This window comes from Netta rufina (genome assembly GCF_964035555.1).
Source record: "Netta rufina genome assembly, chromosome: 1".
In the NCBI taxonomy this organism is placed as follows: Eukaryota; Metazoa; Chordata; class Aves; order Anseriformes; family Anatidae; genus Netta; species Netta rufina.
Window position 1 is genome coordinate 192,996,915 of NC_140123.1, and position 24,193 is coordinate 193,021,107.

Here is a 24,193-nt window from a genome sequence, read left to right on the forward strand (position 1 = left end):
GCACGCTGAGGCCCTGCCAGCAGCTGGATCTCAGACCTGAGGGCCTTTGAGCATCCACTTCCCTCCTCACATGGGAACGGCTTTTAAAGGCCTCAGGGATGACCCTGCTGAGAAGAAAAAAAATAATGCTACAGTGGAATCCAGAGATACAAGGTAAAAATGGTGCTCAGCTTCACCCTGCGCCTTGCTGCAGCTGTTTAGCGGTTTGTTCCTGACTACATCGATGAGCCTAGCACCGGCAGCAGCTGTTTAACTGCAAGGCAAACGAGGGGCCCAGCCTTACACGTGCTGATACAGCAGAACTTGGCTACTGCTCATCAGTCTGCTACCCCCTGTGTCAACACATCACACAGCTGCTAAGAGGTAACAAATCATCGCAGCTGAATGGCAGAGGGGCAGGTCAACAGCTCTGGGCTGTGGAGGGTGATGCAGAGGTCTCAAAATGAGTGTGAGCCATAGAATAAGGTGCATGGGGTTGTATGGGGTTGTTTGTCTTCCTGCTGTTGCTGGCCTAACTCGGGTCTACTTCATGCTAGTGCAAAACGTAGGAGCTCAGCCCTTGCGTGTGTTTTGCATAGCCAACTGTTGTCCAGGAAGGCATTTGCTGTGTGTTCTTTTTTCCAGTACTTATGAGCAAATGAGAGTTTTACGTAGCCCCAATGCTTTGTACATGCTAAGAAGAATTACCACGTTTCACTGGGTAGGAATTGCTGCTTCCCATCCTGTCCTCTTTCAGGTTTTCTAGCGGCCAGAGCAGAGGAAGCTGCACGCTGGTTTTCTCCTCTGGGGTCTGAAAGAGAGCCATCGAGCATTCGTTCCGTTACGTGAGCAGAATTCAAGAGCATTCACTAATGAGCTCTAAGGGCAGGCACACACCACGATCACGGTTTAAGGGTCTCACTTCCTGCATTACCACACTAACAGGAGGTCCTGGGGAGCCAACAGGAGAAAACAGGGATGTGCTAAAGTGAGCAGGTGGGAGAGTAGTTTATCAGAACAGAGTAACACCTGCCTTGAGTGCACGACTGCGCTGCTACGGTACCTACACAGTGCACATCAACATTAAATAACCTGGCCCCCTACCCTGCTGTCCTTGAAGTAAGTTTTCCTCACTCCTAGACGCAGCAGGGGAAGATAAATCCCCTCCTGCAGCTTGTGCCATAAACCCACAGCTGGAAACCACATGGAGGTGAAGAGCCCCACGGTGACAGAAGGCCTACGGCCCCTTCCTTCAACACACAGCACCCTCTGAGGACAAGTGGTTAAAACTGACATAATTGTGATTTATTAACATGAATTAAAATGCCCAACCAGTGCTGCAATGTGACAGTATATTAAAAAAATTAAAGATCATATACTGTACTACTTTCACAAAGATCACACTTTTTTTTTTTTGCAAAAGAGACTTATTATGTACAATACTATATCAAATGAAAGAAGCTTTAAGCAATTTTACAAGCAAAAGAAATACAGTATTTACAGCACTCGTCAGAGACATTAGAAACAGTCTATACATTAAATTACATTTTCTGCAAATAACTGATGAAACAAAAAGCCATGTCCACACCAAAACTATAAAAATTTGTATTGCATTGTTTCCTATCTCTATGCACACAAAGAACTGTTGACAGAAGAAAATGAAAAAAAAAATTGTTAGTGCCATCACTTAGCCTGTGTACTTATTTAATTACATATGTATAAAAGTAATATAGAAAACATTCACTAAATGAATTTAACTGCAACAATAAAATTTTAAAGATTATGCAGCATCAAACCTACTGCCAGAAAAACAGCTGGAATGTTCACTTACAAAATAAAAAGAAATACCTAATACTGGCTTAACAGCACATTTTCAGGAATTTTAAAAAGCAAAAAATGGAAAGATACAATGAAAGAGCACTGGTGTTTGCTTTTATACAAAGTATCATGTACAAGCTTTAAAAAGTACCTCGAATAGGTACATATGAAATATACACAGTTTATCTTACAGAACATTTTAAAAATGTTTAGAATTAAAGGGATCCATTTTAATGCCACCCTGAACCATGGTAATTGTTCTGAAAAGTCGGCGGCACCTGTGCTCTGTGAATGGGGATCTGTCCAGGCACCGGTGACGCCTGCTGCGGTCCTTGCACGCCGTGGGGGAGGGTTACGGAGCCGGGGTGGGGGCAGAAGCCTGACGCGGGGGGCGTCGCGAGACTGTTTGGTCCTTGAGGTTGGATGTGAGGCCCCTGGCCGGGCAGCGGGCAATGAGGTCCTGTTCCAGCAGGCTGATGTTGAGGTCCAGGCCCTAACGTCGTGTGGTGGGGGGCTTGCGAGGAGTAGGAGGAGACGCCCGTGTGGGCAGTGGAGGGGAAGTGGGGGGGTCCTTGGTGCGAGGGGTGGTGCAACCCTTGTGCTGATGCCGGGTGGTGCCCCGAGCCCATTACGTTGGACGGTGGGGGCGGAGGGGGCGGCGGTGCGGAGCTGACGACGTGCTGGTGTTGTGCTTGCAAACCTTGGTGTCCCGTGGGAGGGTGGGGGGGCTGGTGGTGGGGAATGGGACCTGGCGGCGGAGGGGGCGGCGGCAGGTGGTGGCCAGCAGCCTGAGAGTGAAGGTGGGATCCGGGAGCTACTGCCACGGCGTGAACCGGACCGACCACGTGTGCTACAGAATGCTGCTGATGAGTACTTGGCTGCTGGACAAGGTGAGGGCCCGGGGCAGGCGGGGGCGGAGGAGGAGGTGGGGCAGCGGAGGCCGAAGCCTGGTGATGAATACTGGGGTTCTGGGAGGGCAAAAAATGCCCCGCCGTGACGTGGTGTCCTGGCACCGTCTGCTGACCCGCAGAGCCAGGAAGTGCTTGGTTTGGTCCGGATGAAAACACAGTCTGTTGGGGGATGCTGCCCTTCAGCTGACTGTAGCTCTGAAAGTTTCCAGAGGGCTGCTGGTTTTGATAGTAAGTAGAGGAGGGGGGCGGAGGGGGAGGGGGAGGGGGTGCGTTGCTGTTCAAATTTTGTTGGTTAAATTGGCTGTAAGAAGCTGAAGATTGTCCTGAAGTGGTCTGAGTGAACAGCGGCCCGCTCGGCTGCTGCTGATTCCCGGGCTGGAGGGGTGGTGCTGCTGGATAAAAGCTGCGGTGCGTTTCCCTCTGGGGCGTCCCGACTTGAGGTGACTGGGGGTGATGAGGTCTGTACGGAGAGCCCAGCTGCTGCGAGTGAGGCTTTGGTGACAGGTAACCGTGCTGCATGGGCGCGTGAGGCGTCGATGACTTGGGAGGATTTTCTACGTGAGGCGAGGGGGGGCAATGAAGCTTCAAAGGTGCAGAAGGCAACTTCTGCGAGTGGGGAAGTTGCTCAGCAGAACTGCGCAGATGTGACTGAGATGGATGATTTTTTGAAAGTGCTTGGACGTTGTTTGTCAGCTGTTTTTGTTGCAGCTCAGGTTTTGGGTGATTCGCACACTCGGCCTCTGGTGCATTTGCTGCAGTTTCCCAGTGCGAATCTGGTTTTGCCGGCGTTTTCCCAAGTGACTGTGTTGAAACTACAGGACTTGGTGAAGAGGGCTGGAACAGAAAGAAATTCAGTCAGTGCAAGATGTTCAGAACACCCAATGATGCAGGCATTAAAACTGCATCTTCTCAGGACAGTGCTCTCTTTCTCCAATGATGGATGAAAAACATGAGGACACAGGATATGTTTGGTATATGAGAAACAGCGACCATAGAGCTTAAACCTGACCTGAGCTTAAACTTAGCTCAGGCACTGTTTCTAGTAAGTACACGTGAATTGTTCTTTTCGTACTCAAAAGTCAAAGCCTAGCAAGTGCACCTGAGAATACAAATAGGAATATGACCATCAAGGCAAGGTCAGAATCTCCCATGTGTTAAAGCTTTAGATTTTTGAGTCTGAAAGGAATAATTCCAGATGACTATTTACAAAAACAAAATGTTTTTTAAGAGTGATTTAACATTTTAAAACTGGCATAGTGCAAGCAAACAGACCGGACATTGTATCTTGAATTACTGCATTTAATATCATACAGGAAGCTCCTAAACAAGTTTCTGCGTATCACTGCCTCTACTACCAAGCAGTACCAAATCCTGACATGGCAAGAGTCACTCCTCTTAAGGTAAGAGGTACTTAAATCATTTTAAAGCTGTCAGTTCTGACTGTCAGTCCTTTGGCATTCAACCTACAGAACTGTGGCAATACCGAGACCACTGATACTGAGACCACTCTTCAGTGTTCACAGAATACAGTATCAGATGTAAGTAGATACAGCTTCTGAAAGAACAGAACCCAAACCAACTTCAACAGAATTTCCACATGTTGGACCTACTGCAAATATTCTTACAGATATTTACCTACATTAAATTATTGAACAGTATTACTATACATGTTCATCTCAATGGAAAATCATGACGGTAATGTTTAAAAAATCTTAACAGAAAATCAGGATGCTAACATCTTAAAAATAAATTGAGACCTGTACATATGCTTGATGCACACAAACATGTACCTGCATACACACCTTGCTTGCTTTTGAAGGACTCTTACAAGTCTTCTGTGAAGTATCTGGGGACGGACATTCAGAAGTAGGCTCCGGATTTTCAGAATCAGGTTCTAGAAACAAAAATAAGAGGTAAATGTAACAGTGGGGGAAAAGGTCTTTTGCCAAGATCACTCAAAGCACTTTGTGTTTCACTTTAAAGAGCTATTTAACGTTGTTGCAAGAGACTATTCAATAAGTGTCATACCAGGTCATCTGCTTACTGACCTTCCATACATTCAGTGAAAGAATGGACCTTAAGCTGCAACTGGGAAATGAGATTTGAATGAGATGAAGATGGAGACTGAACATGAGACGGTGAGCAGGGGCTACAGGGTGATTCTCCCCCTACAGATGAAGCAGACCCAAACATAACATTAGAATGATCACGGACTACCTAAGGAAGTGGTTAGATGTATCTACCTCTGGCACGATAAATCAACTCACCATTGTCCTTGTCTTTCCTATGATCACTGAGAAGCAATGCTCTCTGATAACTTCGTTCTCTCACTTGTTCCACAGAGGTTGATGCAGTCCTGGAAGAGGGAAGCATATGTTGAAGTAAGGCAATATACTCCCAGGGACCAAATTTAGGACACCATACATGCAAATACTAGGTCAGAGAATTAACAGTGTTGATTGCTTGTAAGAGCCAAATAGCTGGTCCTCTTGAGGAATGCCATTTGGTTAGGTATACCTGTTTTCTCACACTTTAATATAAAAATTTCCTGCAACCTTCTTACATGATGAGAACTGTCAGTTCCTCTCAATACGAAAAAGATTATCTGTAGATCTGTGGAGGTCTTTTTATTCTTAATATCTGACAGATCAAAAGATACAGGTTGTGCGTACTGCTTCGCATTCTCAATTTGTATAAAGCCTTCTAGAAAAGTTTTAAATAGTCATTTGTTTATTAAAAAAACCTTGCTCTTCAATAGCAGATCCATAGTTGCAAATACTGCCCAACTCCAGATGTACGGGATTTAAGCTTCATTCACCAGATATGGGGTGAAGTGACAGTCTTGTCTTCTGTCTTACCATCAATTACATTCTTACAATCTGAACATAAAGCACAGTAATGGCAGCACTCTACAAAACTCAGTTTTATTTCAGGGAAGAGCATATTGCAGTACTCTGCGATGCTGTTGTTTTAAAAGTTTGGAGGTTGTCTACAGGAGTATTGCAAAAAAGTCACTAATAAATTCTTCCCAGCTCAGCCTATTTCCCAGACCCTTTGCTTTCATTACAGTACACTACATTCTGTGTTATGAACTTGCAGCCACTTCTCAGTGAAGTTTTGAAGACTGCACTTATGTTCTCCCTTCAGTTGGCTCTACAAAATCCTTCTATTCTGGAATAGTTGGAGCATCTGAGCAGAGAGGTATTCATCTGCAAGACTGCCAGCCCTTCTCTAGAGCATAAGGAACTTCTGCAGCGTTTATTTTGTGCTAGTAACATTCTGGAGACAGAGCCAACACAGCTGACCATCTATCTTAAGGCTACCAAAAACCACAGTGGAAAACGCTGCGAAACATTTACACGAACCGAAGTCACCCTGTGTCATCCCCCTCCACACTGCCACCTTTCCCCAGGATTTTAAGGCTGCCCGAGTACCTGGCAGGGAGTGCAAGGCAGCATATGGCCTGCACACAGGGGAGCAGTCAGCCACCATAAGCAACTATGTAAGCATCTCCACACGCTGTCTACCTGAGCAGAAGGAACTGTCGGGCAGACTGCATGCATCTCTGCACATTGCATTTAGGTGACAGCAAACACAAAGCACACATTCCAGCTAGATCACTGAAAAGCAGACTCCTCAGAGTCTTCTAGAAGCTTCTGTTGATCAATACAAATTACTCCCTTATTCCACCCTTCTTTCCTACGGTATCTCTGTAAAGGTTTTGAGGCTTAAGATGAAAAATATCTTCAGCCCATAGATGAAGCAGTGACAGAGCCAAGGCCATGCTGAGGATCAGACTCAGTATCTCCCAAAGCCATTGTAACATCCTCCATCCAAACGTAGCCCCCTCCACCATGCACCTTGGCAAGCGCACACAGCATGACTTGTGCAGCAGCATGCCTACTCTGTGCCATTTTCTAAATATTCACAACTGCACTTATACAATTTACAGGCTACAGAACCAGGTGATCTCGCTTGTTCAAGCTAACAGCTATTTTTGCTCTCGAAAAATAAGATACCAAAGCAGACTGAAAATAAGGTGAGCAATATTTTATGGATAACTTTCCATATTCTCATCTTCATGAGGTATCTGCTGTATTTCTGAGGTAAGAGGTAGGACAACTGTTTACTAGTTTGAAAGAAGGGCTTCTGATCAGTAATCCATAACTGCACGCTTATTAAGAAAATACTTCAAATCCAAGACTTAGAATTAAGTAAATAATTCAGCAGGACTTTTGTCCTACAGTTTTGTAACTTACCACTGAACCTCTGGCTCACTCTTCTCACTTGATGTCTCCTTAATTGCACAGTTGTTCCCAGCATCTTCTGGAGCTGCGTTATAAACAGTAGTTGGCAGTGGCGCAGGTAGGCTCGCAGCATTCTCTGTTTGCTCCCCATTTTCACCACTGTTGTTGTACCCATCGTTAGCACCGTTGTTACTACTTATACTTCCTCCACCAGCTGCATGAGGAGATACGGTAACAAGTGGAAAGTTTTCTGTCTTTGAGCCACTTTTTCTAGCTTCTCGTTGTCTCTTACGGTATTCTAATAAGGATACCTATGGAAAAAAGAATAAAAGTTTGTTTCCTTCTTGGCATTTTCAGTTAAATGTATTCCTTCAGTGAGATACCATTTACTTGGCTCTAAAAGAAGACAGGCATAGTTGAAAGTATCTCACCACACTTGCAGTGAATTTACAGAGCTGGTAACGGCTATCAAAGAAGACACAAAGTAAGGCTTCTGCCAAGCGGAGGCACGTATATTGCCTCTGAAGACACTGAAGTTTATGAGTCAGCAAAATGTTCACTGCTGAAGCCCGTCTGCTGGTTGAAGCTATGAGGGACTTCACAGCCCCTCCTGGAACTGCAGGCGTTACTAAGAGGACAGCAATATAGTAATGGCAATTTTAAGAGTCTGAGTCACTCACTCTGCCTACCTCATGTGAAAAACAGACCAAGCTTTTGCTTCACTCCACTGCATAGATCAAAAGATACTGAGCTTTTTTTCTTAATATAAAGGATTTGTGACTTAGAATGACATTTGTTTTGCAATTTGTTTTAAATTGGTATCTTTACCACACTCTAAAACACTGATTCAGTGTATTTCAACGATAAATTTCAAGTAAAAATGTTTATTTCCAAAACCAATGACACAGGAAGGGACAGGTGGTTCTACTTTATACGTACATATGTGTATATTTCATATATTTTTGTGTATACACACACACAATTTTATATAAACATTTTCTATCTATTAAAAACTCATCTGTATGCCAGGGTACAGAAGAGTCAAAACACTATTAAGAGAAAGTTTAGGCCAAGAACTGATCTTGTTTTAAAACAATTCATGTTATTTCCACATCACTGGGATCCCTTGAGGAAGACTGCTTTAGGCAAAGCTTAAATGTTAGGAAAGGGCAAGTTTTATGAAGCGTGGCCATGACGTCCAATATTGAAACAGGATGAACTTGTGTAATGCTGAGAGAAAATAAAGGAAGCAAAACCCACAGAAACACTGCGATATGGGGCATCCTCTTTTAACAACTGTGTAAGAACACACATGCCTTAGCAGATCTTAGCAAAAGACTTCTGATTATTATTCTCCTACAGAAATGCGGATTTCTCCCCTCACCTTAAATTAGAATTGTTTTTCCTCCTTTTAGACTGCAAAGTGTAGTTAAATTTGTTTGTCTGTCCCTGGAAAACCTAAAAACCGTTCTTTCAGGGGTACAGACCAAATTATTTCTGGCTGTTGCCTTCAACTGAGACCTTTACACATGAATTCTAAGAGGACTGGGGGGAGGGGGCAGCAGAAGAAAGGCAGAGGGGAGAGCCTCTCACACAACTCAGGACCAGGTAAGAACAAAGCTATGGCCTTATTTCAGTTATATCTCAGTATAAAGACAGGTAAACACAAAATGCAGATCTGATGGCAAACTTCCGAAGGTACACTCATAAGCATTCCCTTGCAGTTTGTCCCAGAGCCACAAGGGAAGGGACAAGTGCAAGAGGGCAGGATGGTACCTAAAAAATCAAAACCCCATTGTGCGTGCATGTTACCTACACGTGTATACACACAGAAAATACACCTCTAGTCCCCTGACCATTACTTTCATGAGGAAAATAAATCATATTCATTTCTACAGTCAGATTATGAGGCAGAACTGCATAAGCTTCTGCATTTGAAACTATTGCCAAGGAGCAAAGGGAAGACCTGACAACAGGGTCAAGACATTTATGCAGGCTGACCTCCAGTTTTGGTTCCAGCTGACCATGACCGAAGAACTTACCTACAGGGGCTGTTTGAGAAGAGTAGCAAGTTTATACTGTGCTTATCTTCCAAACAAAGTGTTTTATAAAAAAGAAATCAAGCCAAAAAAGATTTCTTTTAACTACGGACTTGTGTGGTCATAGCAGCAAAACCAAGATACCTTAAGTACATCAAAACTGGAATTTTCAAGGGTTAGTATCATAAACCTTAGTGTGACTTCCAATAGTAACTCACAGAAGATGTTCCCAGTATAGGATAAAATTGGTAGTATTCTAACAGAATGGAATGTTTTAATACTTGGTGGCACAAGCAACTACTTTCAAACCTGAAAAGCAATTATTTATTGAGCATTTCATTAAAGACTCATAAGAAATAACATTAAAAATAGAAAAAAGTGATTTTGTATATATTGTTTTTAAAAATTGAATTTACTAATGGATGTACGCAACATTACTTTGCTCTTCATGAGTTCTCCTGAATAATGCCTACAGTGTAGTAAAAAAAAGTTTAGCTGTCAGGTTTTGTTTTGTTGTTGTTTTTTAGTATGTTTCTTTCTGTTATAGAAAGGTCATTGCCAGACTATGTAAGAAAAACCAAACGATTCTTAAAATTATAACCTTTTTCTTTTGTGGAGGATTCTGGGGTGTGCAATTTCCATCCATCAAGTTGTCGTTATTGACAGTCCTTCCAAAGCCAGATGCAATTCCATCTTCTGAAGTACAAAAAACAGATGCTTCCATGAACATGCCTCTAGCATCGTCTTGAATCAGGCACTTTGACTCGCTTATTCTGAATCCACCTCCTACCTCCAACTGATGTGAAGGGGTCAAGTCCCTCAAATTAGAATTCATTGAGAAATTTACACCTGTCCTGTCGGGACTTTTTACCCAGGAAGAATATATTGTGCCCCGTCCACAATGAGCAGTTTCTAATTGGCTGTTTGAATCAGTCCTATCATGTGTGGGGGCTTCCAGGTTTTTATGCAGTGCACTTTGCTCAATAACTTCGAGTCCCAGCTGGAGGTCTGACACAGATTCCATTTCGCCAGTGCACTGCCGAGTGACATCAGTCCTATTCCTTGGACTGGAATATCCAATAGTCTTTATTTCTTGCAGACCCATTTCTGTCAGGTTGGAATTTCTGAAAGAATTCAGTGCTAGAATTGATGCTCTGTCGTATCCCTGCACGAAGAAAAAACATGTCAGCTCTTTTTCCATACTGCAACATGATTACAACTATTCCAACATTCATTTGTGCCCTTAAATGGGATTAAAGGCCTTGCAGTACCATAAATTTAAGAAACAGTTGTGTAGCCAGACACTTATTTCCACTACCACCAATAAAAGTATTTTAATAAAGTATGTATGAACCAAAGTCAAAATAAACTTGTAATACCAGGTTTTGCTTATGACTGGCAGAGGAAGGAGAGAAGCTTGAACAGCAACAAGTCCTTAGGTACAAAGGCCTTGCTTAACTTAATAAAAGGGATCCTTGTCAACACATTTAAAGAAAAAAAAATGTTGGTGGGGGCAAGGGGAGAAGCTTGTCCAAACACTAGAATTTTAAGACCATGTTAAAAATCAGTACTCGGCAGAGGAAACAATGAGAAGTTACAGAAACTGACTTCTGTACTCCTTAAAACCCTGTTAGCCATGGAAAAAACAGCACATATCCATGGCTGGAAATACCTTTTCTAAACTAACCTGTTTTGAGGCTTTTGTGAACCCTTTTAAAATCATTTGCATTACAATGCAAAGTTATTACGTAAAACTCTTCTTTTTGAGTCACATAAACACTCATTCAATTACACCAGTTTAGAAGTAAATACTAAATTCAATCAACAGCTATGATCACATGAAAAATTGTGTATTTCAACATTTAAGATTTTGACCTAAAAATAAGTAAGCTTTATACATACATCCACACTTGGCCCAAAGGAAATAATATTTAGACCATTCTTTTGCAAGATCCACTGAAAGTGAAGTTCTCCAGAAATCAACAGCTGATTTTTTTATTCCTGATTACTTCTACCTGTTCCTTTTAGGCACTATAAAGTTTATGGTTCAGCATATTTATGTGTATTTTGTAGTTATCACACAATTCGAATTCCGTATTGTTGTGGAACTTTGTCACTCTCCTTTTGGATGCAAGCATCCCTGTGGAAGTTCTGGTATCTATGAATCACGTTGCCCTCTAGTGGTTCACCAACACAACTTGTTCCCGTGCAATGGAACATACCCTTATCCGGGAATAATCCAGGCCCTCCCCAACAGCACCTGCTGTACCTCAAATAATCCACATGAAACACATTTGTTACCTTTTTTCCCATCTTTTTTCCCACTCTAAGCAAAATTAGGCTCAACCAAAACATTTAAGAGATGCTGGTAACAAGAGGACACATTAATGTAAACCTAAATACAGCCTGAAAAGTGTAAGTGCTGTTTTTCTGTAAGTTGCAGTACTTACTGCTCATCCACAACAGTCACCAGGATTTTTACGCGACAGTAAAAAAAAAAAAAAAAAAAGAGAGGAAAGCACCAGAGGAAAACTGGAAATATATAATAGGCAAATAAAACCTGTAAGGAGGCAAAATCCCACAAAACGTGCAATGGCCGGTAGCAGGCATTTACCAACAGCATCGTTTCTTGATGAAATCAAGAAACGTTTTGCAGTTTTTTGGAAACATCCTTACCTCTTGACTGTAAGCTCGCCTTTTTATTTCTGGGGAACTGTCAGGTGAGGAAATATTCTAAATGAATAAGAAGAAATTGCAAGTCAATTGTTGGCCTAGAGAAACACGGCACACTCCCTTGTAATAGGAGCACAACTGTTGATTTACCCAAACAATAAAAATCTAATCACACCAAACTCCATCATAAATCTCACCTCAAAGTGCATGGTATTCCCATGGATACATGGAGTTACAGGAGTAACTGGTGAATAAATGGGTTTGTAACCATTTCTACAGGTTTCATCTTCTGTTTTTACCCTCGGAGGAGTAGCGAACAGCGATGGCTCTGAGGCAGTGATGTCAGCGTGAGTTGGTGTGGCGTATGGAGAAGGAGTAGGTGTGGACGTTTCTGAGAATGCAGACTCCAACAGCTGATACAGTCTTCGTTTTTTTAGCGGTGTTGTTAGATCTGCTTTAAAATCACAAAAAAGGTAGAGGAGATCTAGATATAGTAATTACAGTTTTGATATAGTAATCAATAATAGATATAGTAATTTACAGCTTGATGCAATAAAATTATGAATTCCACATTAAAACATTAGTAAGCTGACAGATCTCTCTTAGAGGTAGACTTCCTGAAAAATACACTTAATAGCGTACAAAGATCAGTAAATGTTGGTCCCCTTCCCCCTCCCCAAAGGATGTTGGGAAGAACTGCCTACATTTCCAAAAAACGTCTCTTTCTATGCATCTTTAAGACTATTCAGCTAAGAAACGGAAATGCAAGCTCTGTACACAAGGATCATCTAATATGCTCCATATTCTCACAGTAGCATGGTTTCTAGCACGTTCCCATTTTATGTTATTCCTGAGATTATACAACTTTTCCGCTGGGTGCAACAGGGCCACTGAATTTAACAGCATGAATATCCAGAACAACATCTAACTTCTTGATGTTTATATTCAAAAACATTAGTCTTTTGTTGACAGTGACCATCTGTACAGATTCACTATGAGAAATGGTTGTTACTGATTTTGCATCAATTATACTTTAAAGAAAATGGGAAAATAAAAACAGCTATTATGCAACTAAGCCTTTCTTTCCAACAACCATCCAGAAGACAAGCTATCAGGAAACAGCGTAAATGCCCCTGGAATTTTCATTAACTCATCACTTTACAAACTGCAGCCCTCCACATTTACCTACTTTGACATAACTTTTATGTACTGTATTAATAAAAGCATCACCTGTTAAGGAACAGCCGTCGTTCAGTAATAGAGGGCTTTTATTTTCACCATTGATGGCTGGACTTCTAGATCTCTCCTGTGATGGTGAACTGAATCTATCAATCACTGATGAGTTTTCTTCTTCCAAAGCTTGCTTCAACCAACGCTTTAATAAAACACATTGAAATCAGTGATTTAACAGCTTTAAGATATATACTTCAAAAATGTATTACAATTCAAGTGCCAAGCAGCTTTTTTTTGGCCTGAATTCATGCTAACAAATAAAGACTTATTTTGAAGTACTATGGCATGGGGAACCATAATGAAGGGAAGCATTACCTTCTTACAAGAGCCAGTAATGTTTTCCACGGGTTCTTTTTTCCTCCTCTTTTCTGAAAGGAATGGTGAAGTAAAACGAATATAGTGCTTTGGAGTAGAATATACATGTGGGCTGTACGTGAGACCTGGTAGAGAATTCAGCTGAGTAGCCAGAACTTCAGGGTCGGTAGTTATGCGCAGAGGCCGTTCTGAAACACTGTCTGCAGGCTTCCCCGTCTTATCGCTTTTTTCACTTAACCATTCATTGACCAAGTGCTAAACAAAGAGGAAAAAAATTGTTTTATGAGTGTTTTCTATTAATGGCTTTCAGAAAGTTTTTAGTCTTATTACTCATCTAGTCATCTGTTACACAAATCAGAAGACAGCTGGGCAAGAATATGAAGACAGTTTGCTGAAATAACTGGGAGAATGGAAGGGAGCACTATACATTTGCTCCACATAACGAAGCTTTTGTTGTTTTTCTGTAAATGAAGAACATTTAGTTTTTTTATATTTAACTTTCACTGAACATACTTCCAAGACACTTAAAATTGAGCCTGAGCACCTGAACTCATGAAAAACTTTGTCATGCTAATTAGACAAAGTGAAGTAAACTCCTTATCAGACTTCCATGCTGTCAGGACTCTGCTTCAGTCAACATGTCAGGCAGATGCCTTGAACATTCTTCCTTATAGTAGCTAAATTATAGTACATTTACCAAAAAGGGTTATTTTTTCCTATCTGGTTCAGTGTTTCTGAAAGACATACAAGTGTAGTTTTAGTTCCTTTTAATAGGGTACCAGAAATAAAACAATTGAACTCTAGTAAGTATACAGGTCTTTGAATTAAATACCCAAGAGATTCAGACCAACATTCTTCGTTTCAAAACACGCAGCTTTACTCATCTGCTGCAATGTACAGTATAGAATAAAACTGCCTTCTAAGTTGCAAAATAGTTCTCAGATATTTTTTTTGAGCATTACTAGAAGACAAGGATACTTCTTACAAAAGATTTACACAAGAAATAAAAATACCAGCATTCACTGCACTGTAACAGCTTGAAAAAAATTCAGTGTGGAACGCAACATCTTGATTTTCTTGAAAGACTTCATCCACTATTTTTTCTTATTGTTATCATTTTTTATATCTTTTACAGAGAACTAATTTCCCAATTTTTACAGAGGTAAGCAAAGCTAAAGACATGCAAAAATAGCACATTAATTATTAATATCATTTTAAATGCTATGATAATCTGTCAAAGCACTAAGTTGTTTTTTTAAACAAACCTATTTAGTTTCAAATCAGGACTTTCTCCTTACTTAAGATATACTGGGTAAAATACAACCAGGTATCTACCTTTAAAAACATGGAACAGGAAAAAACTACAGTAAAATTGAGACGACTTCTGCTTTTTTGTAGCACACAAAAGAGGAGATTCCAGGCTCCTCTCTGACAAGAATTTAGTAGCGATGTAATTAATACTCTTGCACCAGATATGTGAACTTTGCATGTATTTATCTATTTGTGGATTTAATTAAAGTCACCTAGCAATTGTTACTGTTCATCAACAAGAAGTTTCTTCCTCTGCTTCCGCTGCCCCCATTTCCTCTCCAGTAAAACATTCAGAATAACTCATAAGCATGCCAGAGAAAACCAGAAATTTTTAATGCCATCTGCAGAATTTTAGAGCAGAATGTTTTATTCACTCCTGCAGTTTTCAGATGTTTTTACGTGCCTTTAAATAGTGCAACATTTATTCAAACTGTGTGCAACGCATTGCAATAAAAAAAAATCATTTGAAACAAAGCACTAAAGAGAGTTATGAATACTTCCCTCCCAGATATCCACGTAAACTTTTGAGTATTCAAATCCACTCACTTCAGAACAGATGCCTCAAAAGTACTGGAAACTAATTATTTTAAGATGTTTAGTTCACTGCCACTGAAATACGTTCTAAAGTCTATGATGAATAAAGGAAGGAAAGCTAATTCTACACACCCCACCTGCAATTAACAGTTTTAATTACGTTTCAGTTATATATACATAATTTCAGTCTATTTAGAACGCACTTTCCCCAGAAAACATTCGTTCCATAATTATTCTGTAAGCTGTGTTTTGGAATTCTCTTAAATATTAGGAGGTTCTACTTCTAATAGATGTAACTCAACTTTAAAAGCTCAATTTATTACCAGTGACTGGCCAGGTAATGGTAATTTTTAAAGAAGAAAGGCTTTTTTTTTTTTTTTTAATCCATATATAGCTATGATATAAATGTAGCTGTCTATACTTTTTATAAACCTCTGTTCAAAGTCCATCCCCTCCTCCCCACCCTCAAGAGACTTACCTTCTTTGTTTTAGGATACTTAGTAGGGCATTTATTAAGTGCTGGAGCTTCTGTTTCAGTAACCATTTCTGTAACAACAGTTTCTGTTTCGGGCTCAGCTACCAGTGCAGCATTCTCAGTTTCATTATGCTGTGAAGTTACTTCCACATCAGGAGAAGATGGCTGGATATCCGAACACATGCTCACAGTTCTGTGTCGTCTACGCTGTTGTCCAATGTGAGTTCTACTCCGAGAAAAGCTTTTTCTCTGTTTAGCTCTATTAACCTTGGCTGGGGTAGGCTTGGTGGCAGTTTCTTCTTTTGCTGGTTCCTGGTACAAGACAGAAAATTAGTAGATGGATCTCACACACATGTAAAATTACATATCATTCTTAAAATAAAATGTTATCAGTTCCTCCTTTTTTATATATCAAAAAAGCCTCTCATTTCTGTTTTTAGAGCTAAACACTTTAAAATTACTATTTCTACTCTACTTCAAGGCAGATTACCATGTTTCCCATACTTTCCTCCCAAGCATCACTGGGAGAGTATTCACACAGACCAGTCACCAGTCAGATCACTGCAGGTTTGTACAGAAACTCCTATACCACATTCATTCATCTATAGGCTAGAAATCATCTGCTTACACTATGATGTCTTTCAGCTCAATATCCTTTTTGTAACTTACAGTTTGCTGAGTGTTTAGAATTGCCATAAGGGACTTAACAGCACGCTGACAAATACTATCCATGGAAACAACCCAAACTGAGCATCTGTGGGATTATTTGCAAAGGAGAACTAGCATCCAGCAACAATAGACTGAAAAAATGTTTATGATACATTAAGGATGGCCTGTAAGAAGAACTCAGAACAAACTAAGCCTTAATAACTACTTTGAAAGAAAAGACTACAACCTGTTCTGAATAACACACTAGAGAAGCAAGGCTTTCTCTGCTGGTTATAGAGGGTGCCTAAACAAAAGCAACTCCTATGCATAAAATGAGCATCAAAATGAGCATCTCGAAGTACTATCCAGATTTTGGTCAAATATGTTTGAGTTCAGGTGATTAAGAGAGTTTTATACATCTTAATGTGTAAATCAACATCCAAACTGATCAACATTGCCTTTTAAAAAGCCTGCTTGAAAATAAAGTTCCAGGTAAATACCTGAATAAACTCGGTGTCATTGAGTATCTGTGCTTCCTTGCATTCTGATTTAACTTCAGTTTTTGCTGTGCTGATCCTTTCCAAAGCCTGTTCTCTTCTTTTTTCTCTTTTTTCTAGTCTGGCAAAAGCTTGCAGGATAGCTTCCATTTTCCGTTCTTCTCTTGTCTGATGGATATAATAACAATCATCATCAAATTTCAGTCAGTCTTTCGCATCTGTAAATACTGTGAATTTTTTTTTTTAAAGTGCTTTAGAACATGTACAGTGTACGTTGACATGCAGATCACTTTCAGCAAAGCTCAGAGGACAGGGAGAAGTTTGAATGACTGCAATTACTGCAGATTTCTGAAGAAAGGCTTGCATTCTCATCAACCGTGACAAGCAAGAAGAGAGGGTCCTGCTTTAGATTAAAGAACCTACTAAACAGACATTTACTGGTATATCGCTGGCCTATAAACATAAGAACACACATCACTGGGTTACTTACTATCCCATGTAATATTTAAAATGCGATGAAAAGCTCATGACCAAAACCATGAAATTTTACTATATACACAGAAGTACCACAAAAAAAAAGCTTCATTATCCTCTGACTCAATTTTCCAATGTGCCATGAAGTATATCAAAACATGCAACCAGCATCCAACAATCACTGATTTGAAGTAAGATAACATTGGGTCACCCACAGAGGTTACATTTTCTGTGGATCAGTACTTGAAGTCTAGTCCTATTAAAGAGGTAGCTCCCTACCTGCACCGAGCTCTGCTTAAGACAGCACAGATGCCGCAGAATTGAGGGCTTCTATTACAAGCTTTATTTATTTTCAATGCCGGCAGCTCAACAACAGTGCAATGTGTTTGCATCAAAGAAAACGCCTGCAAGTACATCGCTCATTTGAGCGGATGAGGAACAATTTTGTTTTTGCCACTGAGCTTGCCTTTGTTTGAATGGTAAAGCACATGCAAGCTTGCATTATTTGAAATCTTCATGATGGAGACAACAGTAATTACATCTGTAACTACTACAGCAACCACACTGTAATGTGGTTCCATACGGTTTTACTTCAGTAAGAATACCAAAGTAAAGTGCCCAAAAACAAACAAAAAAAAGCCAGTATGTTCTCTGGACCAAAGGCAGCGTGTCCAACAGTGCTCACTGAGTATTGCTCCTCAAAAGCATGACAAGACACTGCAGTACGTTAAAACTAGAGCTCATGCTGTCATTCTTCAGATTTCACATTAAAATGCAAATTATTAACGTGAAAAGATTTTACTTTCTGATGTCAGGTAGAGTTAAAAACACAGGTCTTACTAATTTTGCTAGTGACAATTGTGGAAGTACTGACCAAAAGGAATATAAATCCCTCCCCCTAAACTTCTGTAAGGCCTGGGTAGGTGCAGTTTTGGTGCCACCTTGAAATTAATTTAGAAGTTCTGTTTAATCTGATCTGTTATCCTAATTAAATACAATTTGGTTTCCATAGGTCACAATGCAAGTATACTGTTTGCAATGTTTTAGAAAAAGGAATCTAACTTGAGAAGTCTGTCATTGACCAAATTATCATCACCCTACCTTAAGGAAAAATAACAAACACTATATAATTATCTGAGGAAAGGAGAGCATCAGAAGAGGTGACACACCCAGAGAATATAAATAAAGAAGAAATGAAACAGTAATTTAAGAGAACATATCTGCAATTTCAGTGAAAAAAAAAAAAAAAAGTTTCAGTACTGAAACAAAAATAACTGGTAACATCTGACCACAGTTTTCATAAATTAGTAAATGATTAGTTAATAATGGTTTGCTACACTTACCCAAAATAAAGATAAAGCCTGATTTTATTTTTAAACATGGTACTCATCTTCCTTTCAGGTTAATAAAATCGTGGTTAATGATTTCGAGTTAGGGATGTCACAGAATCACAAAATGGTTTGAGCTGGAAGGGACCTTAAAGCCCACCCAGTTCCACCCCCTGCCATGGGCAGGGACACCTCCCACCAGCCCAGGTTGCTCAAAGCCCCATCCAGCCTGGCCATGGACACCTCCAGGGATGGGGCAGCCACAGCTTCTCTGGGCAGCCTGTGCCAGGGCCTCACCACCCTCAGAGTAAAGAATTTCTTTCTGATATTTATTCGTCTTTAAATTAAAAGTCTTTCCCCTTGTCCTATCCCTATACCCCCTGACAAAGAGTCCCCAGGTTTCCTTCAGGCCCCCTTCATTTACTGGCAGGCCGCTGTAAGGTCTCCCCAGAGCCTTCTCTTCTCCAGGGTGAACACCTCAACTCCCTCAGCCTGTCTTCATGGGAGAGGTGCTCCAGCCCCCTGGTCATCCTCAAGGCCTCCTCTGGACTCCTTCTAATACCTCCATGTCCTTCTTGTGCTGAAGGCCCCAGAGCTGAACACAGGGCCTCAGGAGGAGCCTCATGAGGGCAGAGCAGAGGGGCACAATCCCCTCCCTCACCCTGCTGGCCACACTTCTGGTGATGCAGCCCAGGACACGGTTGGCTTTCCGGGCTCCAAGCACACATTGATGGCTCATGTTGAGCTTCCCATCCACCAACACCCTCAGGGCTGCTCTCAGTAATGTCTCCCTACTAACAGGAGGTAAATACGCCAAAGCAGCCTGAAGTTTACTTAAGAAGACGCAACAAAAAACAAGTGATTACTGCTCGTTTCCCACAGGCACTTCTTGTGTGCTATTTGTTGTGTGCTGTACTGTAGTTTAAAGGTTCCACTGCAGTTTTTGGCAGTTTCATGAAGGGACCTTCAAAATTTATCAAGCCCAACTGCCTGACCACTGCAAGGCTAGCCATTACTTACAGAAAACATTAAGTGTGTTACCCCAACATCACTTCAACAGACTGACTTACTTGGGGCATCAGCCACCTCTGTAGAAAACCTGTTCTGGTGTTCGGTCACCCTCACAATGAAGGAATTTTTCCTGACGTCCAGTCTGAACCTCCCCTGGTGCAGCTCTGTGCCATTCCCTCACGTCCTGCCATCAGTTACTGGGAGCAGGGACCGGCACCTCCCTCTGCACGTCCCCTCCTCAGGAGGCTGCAGAGAGCAATGAGGCCGCCCCTCAGCCTCCTGTTCTGAGTGCCCTCAGCCCCTCCTCACAGGCTGTGCCTTCCTGCCCTTGTACAAGCTTTGCTGCCCTCCTCTAGAGGATTTCGAGGACTTTAACGTCCTTTTTTTTTTTTTTTTTTTTTTTTATCATGAAGGCCAGAACTACATCAAATATTCAAGGTGAGGCTGTGCCAACCATAAATGTGGCAGGACAATCACTGTCTGCCTGTGCTGTGTTTATTGCACCCCAAACTCTTAGCTGCCAGGGCGTGCTGTGGCTGATGCTGAGCCTGCTGCCACCAGCACCCCCAAACCCCTTCCTGCAGAGCTGCTCTCCAGCCACTCGTGTCCCCGTCCATGCCTGGCGTTACTCCCCTCTGCATAAGTACTGCACGCTTTCACAACTAACAGCTGTGAGGGCCGCGTAAAATGTCATGGAAACGTGGAAACAAAGCAGAAGCTTTTCTACAACACTGATACAAATTATTCAGAAGATCCAGAAGATGATGCTTTCATGAAGAAAAAGAACTGAGTTGCAAAATTAATACGCATTCAAGAGACAAACCCAGTAATGGCAAAAATCTGTAAACAGGTCACGGAACAGCAGGAGCATAAAGCCTTCCAAGCAGGAATTCAAGGCCAAAACTAGCTGGCTCATGCTAATGCTAAGTATCAATGATTCCTCTCTAGTGTGAATAATTCATTTTCTCACCATCTATGTTTTCACTTCACCAAAAATATTATCTAATTGCGCTCTAGCAGTACCTGGTTGGATTTGAAAAAGACTGCAGTTACCTGCAGTGCCATTAGATAAAGCAGATGAGCTACCTGCCACTTCGATGGCACATCATCCAATTAGGCTACTGAAAAAATAGGTGCAATGGTCAACCGGCAGAAAAACTCTAGAGAAAAGCTTTAAAATAATGCTGACAGCTCAGCAAATAGAACAAAACTGTCCCTGTCATTTTGAATCTTAAAATAATGCTGAAGAAATAATTAGTCTAATAACTTTCAGATATCAAAATCAAAGATGGATGTCTACAGACCTGATGAAACATCCTTCTGAATGTACCAAGTAATTAAAAGCACATTAAGATGAACACTTGTCCTAAATGTGTTGAAAGGACATCTGGTATGAGCAACATTGAATAATGGCAGACAACTGAAATGCTGATCTTGTGATCGTACCAAGAGGAAAGATGCCACAGCAGCAATTGCCTTAAGCTGCAGACAAAAAGTACTTTAAATGTCATTTCAAGTCTTTATGCACAAAATAGCTCTTGGCAGGTAATCATACACTAAATCCAGGAGAGAATAAAAAGCAAACACTAATTCAATGACAAAACAGTGTTGTACTAAACACAGCATGATATGAGATAAATACAACAGAGATAAAGGAATTACATAATGGCATACAGTCTCTGGATCAAACTGAATACTATTCAAGTTAAAATTCACCAACAGAGAAGATGCTAGAACGAAGAAGTTGAGAAACTAGAAAACAGTGAAGAGTGACAGTAAGATAAAGAAGAGATAGAAGGTGTAATGACTTACTTTTCAGTTCTTAAGTATATGAAAACGAAAACAAAAACAAGACTAACTTCAAGGGAAGTGAAAGGATAATATCCTTATTGCACCCTGTGTGTACCGTAAATAACCTGATAGGGAAGATGGGGGAGGTGGAGGAGTAAGGCAGCAGGCAGCATGGCCAACCTTAAGTTGAAGGCCAACTTCCCTTTGTTTTAATATAACATTTCCTAGACTGTCAATTCAACAGCAGAAAGATGTTAAACGTTCATCTTTGTTTCCACATTCCTCCCCCACCAACTTCCAACTCGCCATGTACAACATCCATTCACTATGTCTCTGAATTACTTTCTCCTCCCTAAAACCAGTTCCCTTTCTTATTTATCCTTCTGTGCTACTACATGGTGTTTAGCTTTAGGTCAGAAAAGATAAAAGAATGAGATCATTATTTAACATGCATTCGTTTAACAAATTACAACATGAAACAATGTTGACCATGTTTCCCCTCTGCAATTTTTAGCTTTCCTGACAAGCCTAATAATCACCCAGGGCCCTGCAATTCAGGTACAATTGTATCAAAAATAACAGGACAGTAAGCAAGAACTGTGAAGTGTCTAGAAAGAACAGCAACTCATCTAAGTCTATGTACTTAATTGCAGGTGGTTTTCCACGTTAACACACATCTGAGCACAGGCACACAGTTACACAAAAATGTGAGAATATGATGCTTTCCTTTTAATACAGGGTGACAGTATTACCACTACAAACACCCAGTTCTTAAAGAGAAGACGAAAGGTACGTTTCTTCATATTTTACCACCAGAGCACAGCCCCCAGAGTTAGCTGCCTTTTTTTTTTTTTTTTTTTTTAAATAGGGTGGGGAGGGAAGTATCAGAATCTTCTCTTTACATTTGGTGGATTTAGCAATAAGTTCTTGCCAAACTCGTGCTGAGTTATTGCCGTTAGCAGTGTTTGACTTGGAAGTTAAGGAAGTTAAAAAGAAAATGAAATATACACAAAGAGAACTTGCAAAGAAGATAACCTACCTGAGACACGCGAAGCAGCATTCAGAATTGAATCAATGTGCAATATTTATAAAGTGATAAATTGTCTTTACAACAACTCATGGCCAAGAAAACAGTTGGTTCTGACATTTGAACAGGTGCAAGTTAGAAGTCTTGAACCATACTTCTGAAAGACTTCATCTCTCTCCCTACTAAGTTAATGCGTGTGCAAAAGTTGCACAAATCTAGATATGCTCTTGTACAAAGAACCAAGGTAAGTCTGTTCAGAAGACTGGTTACAAGTAGAACATTTAAAAGTCATGAACAGTGAAGTGTTAGAATAAGAAGTTTTTCCAAATAAAAATATGTATACAAAAAGTGAGCATAGACAATAAAATGATAGCATTTAGAACGTTCCAAGTACTAGTATTGCGTTATAAATCTTGGTCAAGATTTTGATTTAATCTATTTGAAGCATCTCACATTTTGAATGCCCAACACAAAACCACATTTTATAATATCAGTGTTCATAACACTGTTCTATACCAACTTCTGAAAATTAGGATTTCTGAGGCTTTATAAGTTGGGAACTCAAAAAAAGTTAATGCCATCTATAAAACAGCCATTAAAAATAATGCACAATAATAAGGAGTGAAGGAAATCAATTCTACTTGATTTCTACACACATCTTTTTTTTAAAGCGATAGCAAGTTATATACATTTGAAGATAAAAGCAGATTTTTTTTGTCAGAAAGCGATGATCAAGCCAGATGAAATGCTCTCACTTAAATAGCAAGCCTTGCATTTGAAGTTGAAGATCATGTAAGGATCTGACTTCACATATACTCAGACTCTAAACGCCTACAGAAAGGCAGCAATTAGCATGGGAAGAGCAGGTGTCACTAAGCCTTAGTGACAACTTTAGGCAGCTACTTGCTTCCCAACTTACCATCTTCCTTTTCCTTTCTGCAATCTGCTCCTCTGATTCCATTTCTACTTCATTGCTAATGGGAGTTTTTTCTTCTATATCATCAATAAAATCTGGCTCCTGAAAGATGGAAATGACTGCTTTACAGAAGCTCCACTACCTCCTGCAAACTAGGGAATACTAAAAGCTACACAGAACTAAGAATCCTCAGATCACTACTTCAAAAGTAACCAAGCCAATATATCAAGGTAAAATGTAAAAAAGCTGACATCCACTTGTACCTTTGCATAAACCTGTAAATATAACCACTTCGCTAGATCTTTTTCAATCTGAGCTTAGACACATCTGTATCTTTTTTCTTAAGTATACTGATCTTACTGAAGTTTTGGGGTCCCATCCCCAGCCACCCACCCACCCCCAGCCCCCCTCAGATTATGAGAATTAAACCTGCAGTCCACCAGAAACTTGGGCACTAACACGGGCCACTGATCTAGCCACTTCTTAACAAGTTAAAAAATTAGGAGCTTTACATTATACATCCGTTGGAAAAAAAAAGGCATTATAATGATGTACAATGAATGTTGTCATGTCAAAGGGAGAAGTTAACATACTATTATATGGAATTTCTTCTCAGCTCCACTGTATTTCATTGAAGTGATATTTTCTGTTTACAATCTCACTGTAGTTTAATAACGGTGCCATGCCACACAGAAACAAAATTTAACTAACTAATAATGGTCATTTGGTTTAAGAAAAGAACACAAAAGGGTAGCTTTGAGGGTTAAGTTTGTTAGCCCTACGTGCAATTTTACCTTTTGGTTAGGTGACTAAACAGAACTCCTTAGCATTTATCTTTAAAGCACATTTCCCCATATCCTTTCTTTTACCTTAATGTTATATATTTTGTCACAGAAAAGAAGGTTATCAATTGACTAACTGGGCCTCTATATTTATATACATAGTTTAACAGCTTTATTTTCCTCA

The 24,193-nt window shown here is 40.4% G+C and overlaps 1 protein-coding gene across 3 annotated transcripts in view; it reads right to left on the reverse strand.

Annotated features, from left to right (window-relative positions):
* Positions 1–1,262: 1,262 nt before the first annotated feature.
* Positions 1,263–24,193, reverse strand: part of KMT2E (lysine methyltransferase 2E (inactive)) — a 65,205-nt gene continuing 42,274 nt past the window's right edge. For 2 of the 3 annotated variants that reach the window (XM_084297674.1, XM_084297673.1), the window contains 13 exons: positions 23,231–23,329; positions 16,684–16,848; positions 15,539–15,847; positions 13,216–13,470; positions 12,898–13,042; positions 11,865–12,118; positions 11,671–11,727; positions 9,596–10,159; positions 6,968–7,266; positions 4,976–5,064; positions 4,757–4,876; positions 4,511–4,602; positions 1,263–3,542 (listed from right to left, as the gene is read on the reverse strand). In XM_084297674.1, coding sequence (XP_084153800.1) covers positions 2,028–3,542; positions 4,511–4,602; positions 4,757–4,876; positions 4,976–5,064; positions 6,968–7,266; positions 9,596–10,159; positions 11,671–11,727; positions 11,865–12,118; positions 12,898–13,042; positions 13,216–13,470; positions 15,539–15,847; positions 16,684–16,848; positions 23,231–23,329 — 3,963 coding nt within the window. In that variant the 3' untranslated portion in view covers positions 1,263–2,027. The remainder of the gene's footprint in view (positions 3,543–4,510; positions 4,603–4,756; positions 4,877–4,975; positions 5,065–6,967; positions 7,267–9,595; positions 10,160–11,670; positions 11,728–11,864; positions 12,119–12,897; positions 13,043–13,215; positions 13,471–15,538; positions 15,848–16,683; positions 16,849–23,230; positions 23,330–24,193) is intronic. The other variant, XM_084297675.1, reaches the window with a different exon arrangement.